Here is a 15674-nt window from a genome sequence, read left to right on the forward strand (position 1 = left end):
CTTCAGTCTGTCCCCAACTCAGCATCCCTAAGATGCTTTTGGTTTTCATAGTACCCATTTTATCTTTTTCTCATTACTTGAAGTTTCTTGGAAGCTCTAGATTGTCATTCTCTTCCTTTTTGCCTCAGTGATTTCCATAAGGATATTTGCAGTTAATACAATTCAGAGAAAGTTGTTTCTATTTGTATACATGAATAATTTATAAATTATATATTTGTACATCAGGAGTTGTATATGAAATCAAATCTTGACAAGGCAATATTCTAAGCTAATATCATTCTCAGATAAATGTTATTATTCTGTTTAAAATGATAAATCATGAAAATAGCTTTCAATAATCGTTTCTTTCGTTTTCAAAAGATAAATACACATTAAGTGTCTATTGTATGCCAAACAGAAACAGATCAGCTATTCCCAAAAAGAACCTAAGCCTAACCTCTTTCAACCTAAGGTATTAACACCTACATCTCTGCCTATATATATCTGTTGTTTTGGATGTATTATCATCTTCTGGATAATATTTTTATCTGCTTAAATTTTTCAATTATAGAGGATAACTTCAACATATATTACTAAACTTTGCAAAGGAAAAAAAATGACAGGGACAAGACTCAAAAAAAAGTTTTCTATTAATTACATGAACCACAAATTAGAGGTTACATACTAGCTTTGTATGGGTTAGATATGACATACAAAGGGATTTCACTGACCCATGCAGTATTGACTTTCATAATATTTTTGTCCAAATCTTTGTACTTGAAATATTATGACTTTTTAAAAAATTCAAAAGATATGATAACCTTGGGGCTAGTCTTTGTCATGTCAGAAATCAGTGGGGGGTAAAACAGAGCCATCCTGTCCTCTGAGCCGACATTCCCTCCCCAACTTTCATGTGTACCCCTCCCCACTGAGAACTAAGTTCAGGCTAATTTTGGCCCTCATGATATTGTTTATCCTTTTGTAACTTAAAAAAAATTAATCTTTTTATATATTCAATTTTGTTGGTCTAAAATCTAGCCCAGTGTACTCAATTGTGATATGCCTGCCAGATTTGATTAGCCTCTGAGCTTGTGACTCTGAGTCTGAACATTGTGAAAACTCAGTATTCTTCTCTAGAGATACTTTTCACAAAAGTGTATATATATATGTGTGTACGGATATCTCTCTCTATATATATATATGTGTGTGTGTGTGTGTGTGTATATAGAGAGAGAGACAGGGAGAGAGAGAGAGCGAGTGAGACCAAGAAAGAAGAAGGTGAAAAAGAGATAGGAAAAAAGAAAAAAAAAAAAAAGGAAGAAAGAAAGGGGAAGAAAAAACAGAAGGGAAGAGAGGAAAGAAGGAAGAGAGGGAGGGAGGGAAATATGTGTGTGTGTGTATATACACACACACACACTATATATGTATATCCTTTGCTCTCTTCCTTCCTTGCTTGCTTTTCTTCTGTTCTTCCTTCCCCCTTTTCTTTCCTTTTTTTTTCTTTTTTCCTATCTCTTTGTCTCTTTCCTTGCATCTCTCTCTATATGTGTGTGTGTGTGTATGTATGTATGTATACACATAGATATCTATACACAAATACTCATATAAATACTTTCATGAAATGTATTTATACGCATGTACATTCAATGTATATATATTCTTCAAGACATTTTCATCTCAGTTTCTGTGACACCATCTGTGCTATGTCAAGCTTGCTCCATTCTGACTTGTGAAGCATCTTGTTTTTCAGATGGAACTCCATTGACCTGGTGGATTGGGCGGTCCAATGAAAGGCAACCCTACTGGGGAGGCGCCCCTCCTGGAGTTCAGCAATGCGACTGCGGCCTGGATGAGAGCTGCCTGGACATTCGACACTTTTGCAATTGTGACGCTGACAAGGATGAATGGTAATGGGGATGCTGATCTCTCTGCACTTGTGGAGGAAGCCCACTAAGAGATGCATAAAATATCCCATAAAATAAAGGGACATGAACGAGAAATTCCATATGAACTAGGGCTTCTTAATGATGGTGATCGTTTTTAACTCTGGAAATTGCCAGTCCTAGTACTTTTAGGGCTATTACTAAAGTTTGTAACATAAAGCATGTGGCAACACCATCATCTTATATTCTCAACATTCCATTTTCAATGTGAGAACGAAATGTAATATTTAGCTTTGCAATTTAGCTGGCATTTCTATAATGTGTAGAATATAGGCTTTGGGAAAAAATATGGGAGATAGGGATGTGTAATTATATAGACTGTTTCTTTATTGTTGCATTGCCTCACTGATGAATGACCCAGCCACCAGCCAACCCTATTATTGCCAGTAAAAACAGAGAATTTACGCTTATTGAACATCGATTTAACCTTCATAACAACCCATTAATTCTTTTGTATTTTTTATCAAAGTACAGTTGGTTTAAAATGTAGTGGTAGTTTCAGTACAGTACACACAGGCGTACATACACACACATACATCTTTTTCAGATTCTATTTCCTTATAGATTATTACAAGTTATTGACTATAGTTCCCTGTAATATACAGTAGATCCTTTTTATGATTAAAAAATTTATATTGGAGTGCACTTGATCTACAATGTTGTGTTAGTTTCAAGTGAATAGCAAAGTGATATAGTTATACATATTTTGTTTTTGAATTTTGCTCAATTGTGTCTGACTCTTTGTGACCCCATGGACTATGTAGTCCATGGAATTCTCCAGGCCAGAATACTAGAGGTGGTAGCTGTTCCCTTCTCCAGGGGACCTTCTCAACCCAGGGATCGATTGAACCCTGGTCTCCCACATTGCTGGTGGATTCTTTACCAGCTGAGCCACTAGGGAAAAGCCCCAGATATACATAAACATATAGCTATTATTTTTCAGGTTCTTTTTCATTCAGGTTATTACAGGATACTGAGTAGAGTTCCCTGACCTATACAGTAGTTATTTATTGGTTACCCATTTTATATATAATAGTGTGTATCCATTGATCCCAAACTCCTAATTTATCCTTTCCCCCCTTTCCTCTTCAGTAACCATAAATTTTACAAAGAAAGCAAACCTATTAATTTTTTATGATCCTCTCACTTTGGCATCTTACAGTTGAGGAATGTAGATTACAGAGAAATTAAATTATTTTCTCACTCATCTATTAAAAGGGAGATCCAGAATTTGAACTCCCCAATACCAGGTAACTTTTGTAGATAAATTTAGTTTTTAATTCTCATGGCCATGACATCTACTTTTCCTTTGCCCTCCTGGTCAATTGCTTGTTTTTTCACTGTAGTGATGATGCAAATATGCACAGAACATTTCCAAAGACAGTTTGGTTTTGAAAAATTTAAGACCTTCTTTGGTTTTGGTTTTGGTTTTATAAATTGTGCTTGCTTCATCAAGTACTGCTCAAGTATAGTTAAGAATTCCTGTGTCAAACTGCTCCCAACCTAGTGGAAATGACTTTTAAATGTTTTTCTTTCACTGTTTTAGTTGATAACACCAAGGACTGTTTCAGATAAAATTTTAGGTCTGCTTTAAACCTTAGTTCAGTGAGGAAAAGATCAAACATATGGCTCCATCAGGCTCCACTAAATGGTCCATGGCTTCGGAATGTTTTAGGCTGCTTGGGTCCTGAGTCATGTCACCTAGGTCCCTTCTCCTAACATGCAAATCAGATAAAGTTAACTATATGTCTCCATTCTTTGGGGTCTCCACTCTATCTGCAGAGCCTTCTATCTCATCTTATAAATCTGCAAATAAAAAATAACTCTCCTTCTTTTTGAATATTGAGTCTCTTTTAACATTACTTCCCCAAAGTCTTATCCTCTGTACAGTATAAGTTGATGGTAGCTAGCTGAATAGATGAATGTAATAGACCTTTGAGTAGAAGTGATCCCAAAATGGCAACTACAAGCTTGAGAGACATGTGAAAAAGTGACATGATTGTGTGGCCAGGGAAACATAATCAAAATCCTCTGCAACCAGCAGTTTGATTCACTCATTATATTTTGATTCTTTAACTTTCTTTTGCTGTGTGCTGACATTAGAAATGTATGAATTTATAGACTTACGTGCAAACACCTTTGTTTTATTCTGTATCATCAGAGAAGATAGTAAGGGGGGTTAGAATGTAAAGAGTCATTGAGAAAGGAAAGTGTTTCTCCTGAGTGCCTTCAATTTTCTTTTCTTCTTTTTTTTTTTTTGGTTGAATGCTTAATCTTCGCTCACTTTTTCCTTTGGTGAAGCCCTTCCCATACCGAATGCTGCCTTAGTGCCATCCCTTGCTAGGGAACAAATGACCAGAGCTGGACTTAATTTACTAAACACTGAGGGAGAGAATCACATCACATCACTTAAAAGTGGAAAATTAGACTATCAAGTATTGAAGTGCCTCTACCCTCCCTTCTCCAGGACTTTCCATCAATCATTTCATCTACTCTCATTCCAGAATCTCCTTCCTTTGACCTTCTCACTTGTGCACTAGCCTTTGAAGCCCTCCTCTTGACTTAACTTCATCATCAAGGCTCAGGAAAACTTTTCCTCAACTCTGGTGCCATCATACCTCCACCAACTTAAGTTATGGCATATTTCATAACCTTTTACTGTCCCTTTAAAGCCAGGGGGGAAAGTTTTATCATGTGCCATTTTATGTGGCAAGTAACCTTGATTACAGCATAAACATTTAATTTTAGATGTAGGTTTTGTTCAACAATTAACCTATGAAGGATCAAGAGAATGTCCTAGAGTTATGTTGAGCATCTCATATATAGATTATATATATTTAATATATAGTATATATATAAAATACTAAGAACCTTTCAGGATGTGATAGGTAACATTGTTAAGTGACAATATTATCTAGGGGTTGCAATATAGTAAATCACTATATACTAAATGAAATTCTTGCCCAAATTAGCTTTCTGATTCACTTTTCCAACTCAGGTGAAATTAGGAATTTCCTTCTATCATTCTCATAAGAGAGTAGATCCTAATTTTTTTGGCCCTGTGGCATGTAGGATCTTAGTTCCCTGACCAGCTATTGAATCTGTGTCCCCAGCTTTGGAAACAGAGTCTTAACCACTGGATTACCAGGCAAGTCCCAGCAGATTCTGATTTAACTCTTCTAGATTTCATTTTCTTAGGACAAGCTATAATCTGTCATCAGTGATTCTGGGAAATAATTTGTTATACAGGCAACTGTGCATACTGTTCCATCTGACATTTACTCTTAAATCATTTGTCGAAAGAATGCCTACTCTGGGCAGTTAGACAGTCTGCTTTACAGAGAAAGCCAGGGGCATATAATTCTTACCCTTGAGGAACTTTCAGGGCAGTGGAATAGTAGAGGCTAATTATTTAGCAATAAACGCATTAGTGTGATAAGTTTCATTATACATATAAGCACAGGTTTGTCAGACTTAGGATGCACTTGGGCTGGGATAGTTTAATTTCAAGGAAAATTATAGGTAAGTTTTGAAGAACCAGAAAAAGTAACTAAAGGTAGTATAGTACAGTTAAGTGCTACCATTTATTCAGACATAGAAATGTAATAATATAAAAATTGCTACTTCTTCAAAATACAAGTATCTTAGTGTAGTTTTTGCAGTTTTCATGTGTGCAATTTACACGATATGTAGACAGGGAAGAAGATCAAATCCAGATCATGAAGCTCATTGTATGTGAAATAACAATGAAACAGCTTTGTCTATAACAGGGATTGTGGACGTGGAATATACACTCAGAATGAAACCTGGCATAGCTTTTTTGAAATGTGTTCATTATTATTTAAAGTACGAAATCTAACACCATTGGGGAATAATCATGTTCCTTAACATTCCTCCAACCTGATTCTTAGATAACATGTGGTCAAGCCGGCTTTCCTTGCATTTCAAATTTTTGTTTCAGACAGGCGTGTTCCTTTTGGTGTCTGAGTGTTTGTAAGAAAGCTCAAACATTTTTACCTCATAAACTTCCCTTAAGTTTCTGCTCTTGGTAAAGTTAGTCAGAATTCTGACTTGGGGTGGTATAGCATTTAGTAGATAGCACAATGATATATTACAAGTCCTAGATAATATTGTCTTCCAAAAATGTCAAGTGTCAGAGAAAGACAAATATCATAAGATATTGTTTATATGTGAAATCTGAAAAAAATGGCACAAATAACCTTATTTATAAAGAGAAACAGATCTAGAAAACAGATCTAGAAAACAAACTTATAGTTACCAAAGGGGAAAGGTGGTGGAGGGATAAATTACGGGTCTGGAATTAACATATACACACTACCATATATAAAATAGGTAATCAGCAAGGACCTACCATATAGCACAGTGAACTATACTCTGTAATAACTTATAAAGGAAACGGATACCCTATAATAACCTATAGTGGAAACAAATCTAAAAAAGAATATCTGTATCTATATATATCACTGAATTACTTTGCTGTACAACTAAAAGTCTCTTGATGAAAGTGAAAGAGGAGAGTGAAAAAGTTGGCTTAAAGTTCAACATTCAGAAAACGAAGATCATGGCATCTGGTCCCATCACTTCATGGTAGATAGATGGGGAAACAGTGGAAACAGTGTCAGACTTTATTTTTGGGGGACTCCAAAATCACTGCAGATGGTGATTGCAGCCATGAAATTAAGACATTTACTCCTTGGAAGGAAAGTTATGACCAACCTAGATAGCATATTCAAAAGCAGAGACATTACTTTGCCAACAAAGGTGCATCTAGTCAAGGCTATGGTTTTTCCTGTGGTCAGGTATGGATGTGAGAGTTGGACTGTGAAGAAAGCTGAGCGTGGAAGAATTGATGCTTTTGAACTGTGGTGTTGGAGAAGACTTTTGAGAGTCCCTTGGACTGCAAGGAGATCCAACCAGTCCATCCTAAAGGAGATCAGTCCTGGGTGTCTATTGGAAAGACTGATGCTGAAGCTGAAACTCCAATACTTTGGCCACCTCATGCGAAGAGTTGACTCATTGGAAAATATCCTAATGCTGGGAGGAATTGGGGGCAGGAGGAAACGGGGACGACAGAGGATGAGATGGCTGGATGGCATCACCGACTCGATGGACATGAGTTTGAGTGAACTCCGGGAGTTGGTGATGGACAGGGAGGCCTGGCGTGCTGTGATTCATGGTGTCTCAAAGAGTCGGACATGACTGAGTGGCTGAATTGAACTGAACTGAACTGAACAACTAAAAGTAACACAACATTGTGAATTAACTATATTTCAATACATTTTATATTTATTTCATTGGAGGATAATTACTTTATAGTACTATGATGTTTTTTGCAATACATCAACATGAATTTGTCCCCCCATCCTGCACCCTCTTCCACCTCCCTCACCACCCTATACCTCTAGGCTGACTCAGAGCACTGGTTTTGGGTGCCCTGCTTCATGGATCAAACTTGATTTTTAAAAGTATCATAAAATTCAATTAAAAATAAAAGAAATGGGGGAAAAGTCTCATATATTGAAGTCTTCTTAGCATTGTATACACTATATCTCATATAATTATCTCAACAACACTTGGGGTTGGTTTTATTATCTCTTTGCCTCAGAAAAGGAAACCAAGGCTCTGAAATGCTAAGCGTCATGGATAAAGTCTAAGGGGCTAGAGTGGGAAATTCCAGCTGGGTAGAAATCTGTACCCTTGCTGACTGCATCCAAGGAGTTGCTGAGTTTGCATTTTGTATAGCAGCCAGTGAGGATGCCAAAGAGACCCCTCCCAGGACATCTCAAATCATAATCACTGCAAGGCGTTTTTTGCTTTCTGCTAAGCCAAGTAGAGCCTCAACTGTCTTCCAAGACTCTAGTAATTGATATTTTATTCTGTTTTGAGCAACCTCTGTAACTGAGTTACTTGCTATCATATATTTCAATGTTGTTGTTGTCTGGTCATTAAGTCATGTCAGACTCTTTGCAACCACATGGACTGCAGCAACACCAGGATTCCCTGTCCTTCACCATCTCCTGCAGTTTGCTCAAACTCATGTCCATTGAGTCAGTGGTGCCATCCAGCCATCTCATCCTCTGTCATCCCCCTCTCCTCCCGCCTTCAATCTTTACCAGCATCAGGGTCTATTTCAATGAGTCGGCTCTTTGCATCAGGTGGCCAAAGTATTCTAGCTTCAGCATCTGTCCTTCCCATAAATATTCAGGGTTGATTTCCTTTGATGAGGTTTGATGGGTGCCAAGTGAATAAGAAAAAATGAGTATGCTCTGGGTATAGATGAAAGTAAAGCAGCTCCGAAGATGGATGAGAGTGGAGGGAGGAACATGATTCCTTTGAATAAAGGGAAGCCTCAGAGAGACATCTGAACAGGTGTACTATAGAGCTGACTTCTGCAGGGGTTTCCATCCCTGTCGAAGAACTAAAAAGGAAGAAAGAAAGAAATGAGAAAACTTGTAATGAATAACAGTCTCACAGTGAATGATTGTTTGCACAGGAACTTCTCTTCAATAGAATGACTCAGCCTCTAGACCTCCTCTCAGTCGGGGGTTTTCTGACTTAATAACTTCAGACGAATGGGCTGCTGAGAGCAGGAAGGGAGGTTGGCAAACAGCTCATGCCTAGAGATCTCACAAGACAGCATTTGGAGGTGGAAAAACAGTCATTTGGGTGGAAGGGAACAAATTGGGACACAAAGGATGGTTGTAGCACAATAAAAACAATGTTGGGTGCTGAGATGGAGGAGCAGAAAGATGGTCCAAAGTGTGCCTCCTCTTGATGGCTCCGGACCCGGATAAAAAGTTTTCTCATCCAATTAACCAGGTAGAACTAAGATGAAGCTCTCTTTTCTAACAGCAGGACATACTTGAATTTATTCATAAGCAAGCGTAGATATTTTATGTGATTTTCAGTCACTCTGTTCTTTGCCTCTTGTCTTCACTTCTGCCTTGTATAAATGACATGGCACAGAATAGAAAGGGAAAATGGTATAAAGTTTATATTCTGGTCATCTGATCATCGAAAAAAGGAAATCTATTGTTCTTTTTTTTTTTTAAGCAGGATATTTAGGTTATTCTTTTTTACTCAGTGTGTGGCATCCTGGAGCTTCAAATCACTGTTAGCCCTTGATTGCACTCTCTGCCACCAATAAATTATCTAATAAATGGTGCTGAAGCCATGAATGTATAATGGGTGAATGACTTCCAGTAAAGGCATTTTTACCTCTCTGTTTTTTGCAAATTGGGCTATGATCATTCTGAGATTAACAGATATTTACTGCAATGTTGACTGTTACCCACCTTTTATTTTCTCACCAGAAATATTTACTCAAAGTTTAAACTTTTTTGCTGCAGATTGATTTTCTCTCAGCTATCAAAGCATAGTCAGAAGTGGACACGCCACTCCCAAAGCTATATTTTTATACATTTGCCTTGAGCTGTTTTCTTTGTAAAGACAGGTCTAATCCAGTCCGAGAACCTTGACCTTCACAAGGGCCCTTCACTCCTTACCTTGGAGACTTAATGAGACAATTGCCTTGGGGAAAATGATGCTGGTTACATCCAAGGGTTTATGGTTTTGCTGTTTCTTCACATAGGCTATTCTTTGATCTTTCAGACCTCTTTTGATTTCCCCAAAACCACTGCCTCTGGGATTCCCACCCTCAGTGAAGCGATGGTGCTTCAAACTAGGTAATGTCATGAGATGGGGCAGGAATTCTGAAATGTGGAAAAGAAAGACTCTATTTCTTATTTTAAAAAATAGTACTGTACAATCTCTCCTGGAAGAAATTTTTTATTCATAGATCTGTTTTTGAACTATTCCAGCGATTGTGAAGGGTTCTCTGGGTTTTTACTCTCTCAGTCCTCGATTTCCATGTGCATCAAGCAATATAATCAGAGCCAGAGCCTTGCATTGGAAAAAGTGTGCTTGGCACATGGAAAGTTCTTCATACATTAACTTCTGAGTGAATAAGTGAATCAATGAGTTTTTTTTTTTTTTTTTTTCACTTTCTCCCCATACTCTCATCCTGGACAAATATGCCTTCTCCTTGCTGGTTATGTTCTGCTCTTTTATTCCGTAAATTGTCACTGAAAGCATATATCCTGGAGCAACTTGATACTAACTTGTTTATACTAACAACCCTGTATGACTGGGTTTCAGATTGTTTTTAAATAGAGTGTTTTGCAGTGTATCTGATAGGAGATGAAAGAAGGCATCACACACTGAAGAATAAAAGGAACAATACAAAAATTGGAAAGCACAACTTATAATCAGGGATTGATATTTTAAAACTAACATATCACATCACCACTTTATAGAAATCTAGATGGAGTACAATAGTTAATACTTTGCCAAGGGTAGCATTAAGGGATAATTTTGTATTTGTGTTTTTTATTCAATAATGCTACCATTCTATTAATAACATCTAATTTCAAAATATCTAATAGGCAATTTAAGACCTATTGGTTCTAGGAAACAAAACATAGCTATGAGATATGCTTCTTCTTCTTCTTTTTTTTTTTTTTTACAATTATAAAGATCAAAGATGTAGACTGAGGCTTCTATTGCCTCCGTTACCTGTCTACCTGTACAACTTCATCATCTCTAGATTTTATGTAGAGTCACATTTCTTGGGTAATTGAAGAACTGTGAGTATCCGAAATAGATAGAACTCAAAGTCAATGTCAAGGTTAAAAATCTGCATTTCTTTAGTAAATTTTATACAACATTTTGATGTGGGCCATTATTGTATACCAAAATATTATAATTCTACTTAGTGCAATGAGTCTTTGGCTTCTATTTTAATGTGCTGACTTATCACTCAGTATATGGCATTACTCCCCTAAAAGTAGCCTTAGAATAAAATTAAATGAGCTGCTTACCTTTTTGGACACTCTTTAAGTTTGCTTATAGCTGTCAGTTTTGACTCACTTAGCAATGTGTGGGGAGAATAATTTTTTCTGATTTTTAAAATTTAGAAGTTTTTAAAAATCACAATATATATGTTTATTATATCCTTATTATAAATATTCAAATATTGCAGAAATAGTAAATAAAAAGAAGCTCCTCCTTTATCATCACAGGAATTATTTTATTTATACCTAATATGTAAAATTTTAACATTTTACATATTACCTTGAGATAGTAATAGTGGAGCATGTTCAGTGAAAGTGTGAAAGTGAAAGTATTAGTCGCTCAGTCACATCCGACTTTTTGCTACCCCATGAACTGTAGCCCACCAGGCTCTTCTGTCCATGGAATTCTCCAGATAAGAGTACTGGAGCGGGTAGCCATTCCCTTCCCCAGGGGATCTTCCTGACCCAAGGATCAAACCCTGGTTTCCTGCCCTGCAGGCAGATTCTTTGTGGTCTGAGCCACCAGGGAAGCCCACATGTAGGGTACATCTACATAAAATATCTTCCTATGTATTTGTCATAATATTAAAGTTTATTCATTTTTCATTGTTTTAATACAAAACATATCATTCTTCAACTTGCTTTCTACATGAAATATGCCTCAGAGAGCTTTGACTTAGCATCTTTAAATAAGCATAAGCATGAATGCATCCTGTCCATTTTAATGGCTGTAAGGTATAGTTGTACCATAGCTTATAGCTTGTCATAGCATTATAAACATTTTATTTGTAAATGATATTTTACTATTAGAAAAAGTGTTGCAATGAACATTTCTAAGTCTTGACATACTTTTAAAAAAAATTTAATTATTAACATTTCCATTGCATAGCTTTCTAGTGTAAGATTGTTAAATCATCCACTTTTCTACGTTGATAGATGTGGCCAAATTGCAGAAGGGACTTTGGACTTTATACAGACCACAAAGGTGTCAGTTCAGAGCTGGCCTCCCTGACCCTGGGGTGAGCAGATGGCTTTACCACAGAACTCACTAGACCTGCAGGATTCATTAGCGTCAAAACAGAGCCACACAGACCCTTCAATTGACCCAACTTTGATTGCCAGGGAGAAGGATGGGGAAAAGGAATAGTTGGGAGTTGGGAATGGACAGGTACACACTGCTATATTTAAAATGGGTAATCAACAAGGACCTACTGTATAGCACAGGGAACTCTGCTCAATGTTATGTGGCAGCCTGGATGAGAGGGGAGTTTTGGGGAAAATGGATACATGTATATGTATGGCCCAGTCCCTTTGCTGTCAACATGGAATTATCACAACATTGTTAATTGGCTACACTCCGATACAAAATAAAAAGTTAAAAAAACAAAAACAGAGCCACACAGGGAGACATTTATTACAACCTCTTTTCACTCAGAAATTTCTAGAACCTTTTGCCAGGTGTGGACCCTGATGATGTTGGACCCTCCTTTAATTTTTTTTTTCTGTGTTTGTCATTTCTACTGTGCCTGTTGGTGTGCCAAGTGACATTCCTGATATTTACAAATAAACCCCAGTGTCTTGGCCTTCTTTTCAAAGAGTAGAAGGAGGAGAAAGAGGAGAGAGTAAGGAGGAGAAAAAGAAAAGGAAGAATTAATTTTCTCTCTTTTGTAAACCTGTCTTATAGATTTGTAGTGAAAATATTACAAAGTAATATATGTAATAAATACACAGAACACACACAACTATGGCTACTTATTCTGGCTGCACTCTCATTTTCTGTATCTAAACTGTGATTTATCTCTATGTCATATTTTATTTTGTAATGGGATGATCAAATCCTGAATTTGTCACTTACTATCATTTAGCCTCTCTGAGTTTCAGCTTCTTATTTGATTTAAGAAAATGGAAAGAAACAGAAGAAAAGAATGCCCATCTCTGGGGAGTGCTGGTTGAGTTGGCATGAATTTGCTCATCTAGCAGATCTACCAGATATTTAGTTCTCAAAAATGTGTTAGTCATTGGTTTTATTATTATTTTATTACTTTTACAGCATCTTAAACTAAGAGGCAATATCAATTTATAGAATTTAGACTAACTTCTTTTGGTTTGTTTTTAATTTTCATTGGAGTATAGTTTTTTCTATTTTACAATGTTGTGTTAGTTTCTACAGCAAGATGAATGAACACACAAATATATATCCCCTCTATTTTGGATTTCCTTCCCATTTTGGTCACTACAGAGCATTGAGTAGAGTTCCCTGTGCTGTATAGTAGGTTATCATTAGTTAACTACTTTAATTAACTTCTACAAAAACTGTACATACCTATATGCAATAAAATAAGAAAATGAACTAGTGTATCAGAGTAATCAAATATATCATTCATCCATCATACTCTATGTAAAATAAGGAAAAAACACTGAAGACCTCTCTCCCCAGAATTGGGCTGCCCTCTGAAAGTTCACTGGTAAAACTCATGCTGTCATGGTTGGGGCTAGGTCTGTGAGCTAGAGATAAACCAGAAGATTGCTTGCTAAACGTGTCACCAAAGAGTCTGTGGGCTCCCAGAATTCCTGTCAAGGTGACCTATGTGTAATCTCAGAGAATACAGGGCTGGAAAATGATTGCAAATTATAAAACTGAAACCTAATCAACTGAAGTGTATCTTGTGTGGAGAAAGCCTGTGTGAAAAGAATGGGAGAGTCAGCCTGAGAGCCAGGAGGACAGCTCAAGGACTCAGACTAGGTTATTCTGGCTCTCTCTGGAGATATTAAATAAACAAGGGAAGCACAGCTTCCACTCATGAGACAGCCACTCTTTGTAAGCAGCACACAAGGCCTGGAGGATAGGAAAGCACGCTGGTTACAGCAGAAGCTTTGGTTTCTACCCTAGCTTCTCCTGGGCTTCTCCCATGGCTCATCAGGTAAAGAACCCACCAGTAATGCAGGAGATGCATGAGATGTGGGTTTGATCCCTGGGTCGAGAAGACCCCTGGAGAAGGGCATGGCAACCCATTTCAATATTCTTGCCTGAAAAATCCCACAGACAGGGGAGCCCAGTGGATTATGGTTCATGGGATTGCAAAGAGTCTGGGATGACTGAAGCGAGTCAGCACACACTAGCTTCTCCACTTGTCAACACCATCCCCTGAGAGGTCACCTCTTTCCTTAGTTTCCTCTGCTTACAAGCAGGCAATGTTATAACACCGTCGTAGGACTGTTGTGAGGGTGGAATGATATCAGATGTAAAACTCTTATTTGTGTGCTCACCTGGCGAGGGAAAGGCAAGAGGTGGCTCCTGTCTCAGGTCCTGCAATGTGAGATGCTCAGCACAATCCCAGAGCCAGCAGTAGGGTCTAAGAATAGCAGCCCCACACCCACACAGGGCCTCTATCTTATGGGCCTTTTCCCTTTAGGAAGAACTCCTCCTATAAAAGACAAGGGTGGCTTTAAATAGCAATTTTTGTCTACTCTAATATGTTAAATATTTTGAAATTTGGACCCTTCCTGTAAGAGATAGAAATTTCTTTACAAGGTTTGAAGCAATGAAGCACATCTTGTCCACATGTATGTGTATGTTTCTGAGCATGTGGAGAAGTGTGAGAGGGGGCAGGGCTGAGGGAGGAGCAGCCAAAGCAGGTCAGGTAACTCTCACCTGGGCCCAGGCAGACTCTGAGCCTCAGAGGATGAAGCCAGGAGGATGAGGATAAGGCAGTGAATAGCGGTGTAAAGAAAGGGAGCTTGATGGACATTGTTGATCAACAATGAGGGAGAAACTGAGGAAAAGAGGAGAAATGAAGCCCCACAGGTATTCCGCCTCAGCAGCTGGGGAGCCCAGGGCCAAGTCTTTCACAGAGTAACAAGTAGGGTGGCCGATCCCTGGGAAGGTGACCAGTGGAGGAGGTTTGGGCAAATGAGTTAGAGATAACTATTGACATGTAAAAAGATGTTTTGTAGACAGCTGAATGAGTATGTATTCATGACAAAATGCATGTGAGTGTGTGCATGTGCGTGTGAGCATGTGTGTGTGAAATAGGAAAGAAGGCAACACTAAAGTGCTGCAACATGTGGAATAAGTCGGACGCTGCCATATTCTGTGGAAAAGAGCAATTCAGTGACATTTCATGGGCGTGGAAGGAGAAAAGGCTAATTTTGGTTAGGGTGAGAGAAGGGTGAGAGAGGAGAAAAAGTATGCAGACATTTTGTGAAGAGATTTTATGGCACTACCGAATCTTCTTTCCTTTCCTGTGCTATCAGGAACAGGTTAATCAATGATGACTACAAAAACCTTAATCCTTGCTAATACTTTTAAAATTCCATTTTATACTCATAAGTTCTGTAGGGCCATTTGCATTTCTTACTAATGAAGTAGCATTGGGTAAACTTTGACTGTATTCATATACCGAGACCTGATTTTGTTTTTTCACATCTACGTGAGAGGAGCCCTGTGCCTTCAAGTTTAAAAAAATATTTATAGAAAAAAATACAGTTTCCAAAAATATTAAATATATGCCAACACTGTTTTGTTTTGCCCTTCATGTAAGAAGCATGGGCATAAGAAAAACAAATAATGCATATTAAATGCATATATGTGGAATCTGGAAAAATGGTATAGATGAATATTACAGGGCAGGAATAGAGATGCAGACATAGAGAACAGATACATAGACAAAGCGGGGCAGAGGGGTGGGATGAATTGGGAGATTGAAACTGACATATATACACTACAGTGTGTAAAATAAGTAGATAGTGGGAACCTGCTGTATAGCACAGGGAACTCAGCTCTGTGATGACTTAGATAGGTAGGATGCGGGAGGGAGTGGGAGGTCCAAGAGGGAGGGGATATAGGTATATGTGTGATTGATTCACTTTGTTTTACAGC

The 15674-nt window shown here is 37.8% G+C and overlaps 1 protein-coding gene across 1 annotated transcript in view; it reads left to right on the forward strand.

Moving 5' to 3' along the window:
* Positions 1-15674, forward strand: part of CNTNAP5 (contactin associated protein family member 5) — a 1031770-nt gene that overhangs the window by 824004 nt on the left and 192092 nt on the right. The window contains exon 14 of the mRNA XM_070769229.1: positions 1730-1886. Coding sequence (XP_070625330.1) covers positions 1730-1886 — 157 coding nt within the window. The remainder of the gene's footprint in view (positions 1-1729; positions 1887-15674) is intronic.

This window comes from Bos indicus, chromosome 2, assembly GCF_029378745.1.
Source record: "Bos indicus isolate NIAB-ARS_2022 breed Sahiwal x Tharparkar chromosome 2, NIAB-ARS_B.indTharparkar_mat_pri_1.0, whole genome shotgun sequence".
NCBI lineage: Eukaryota > Metazoa > Chordata > Mammalia > Artiodactyla > Bovidae > Bos > Bos indicus.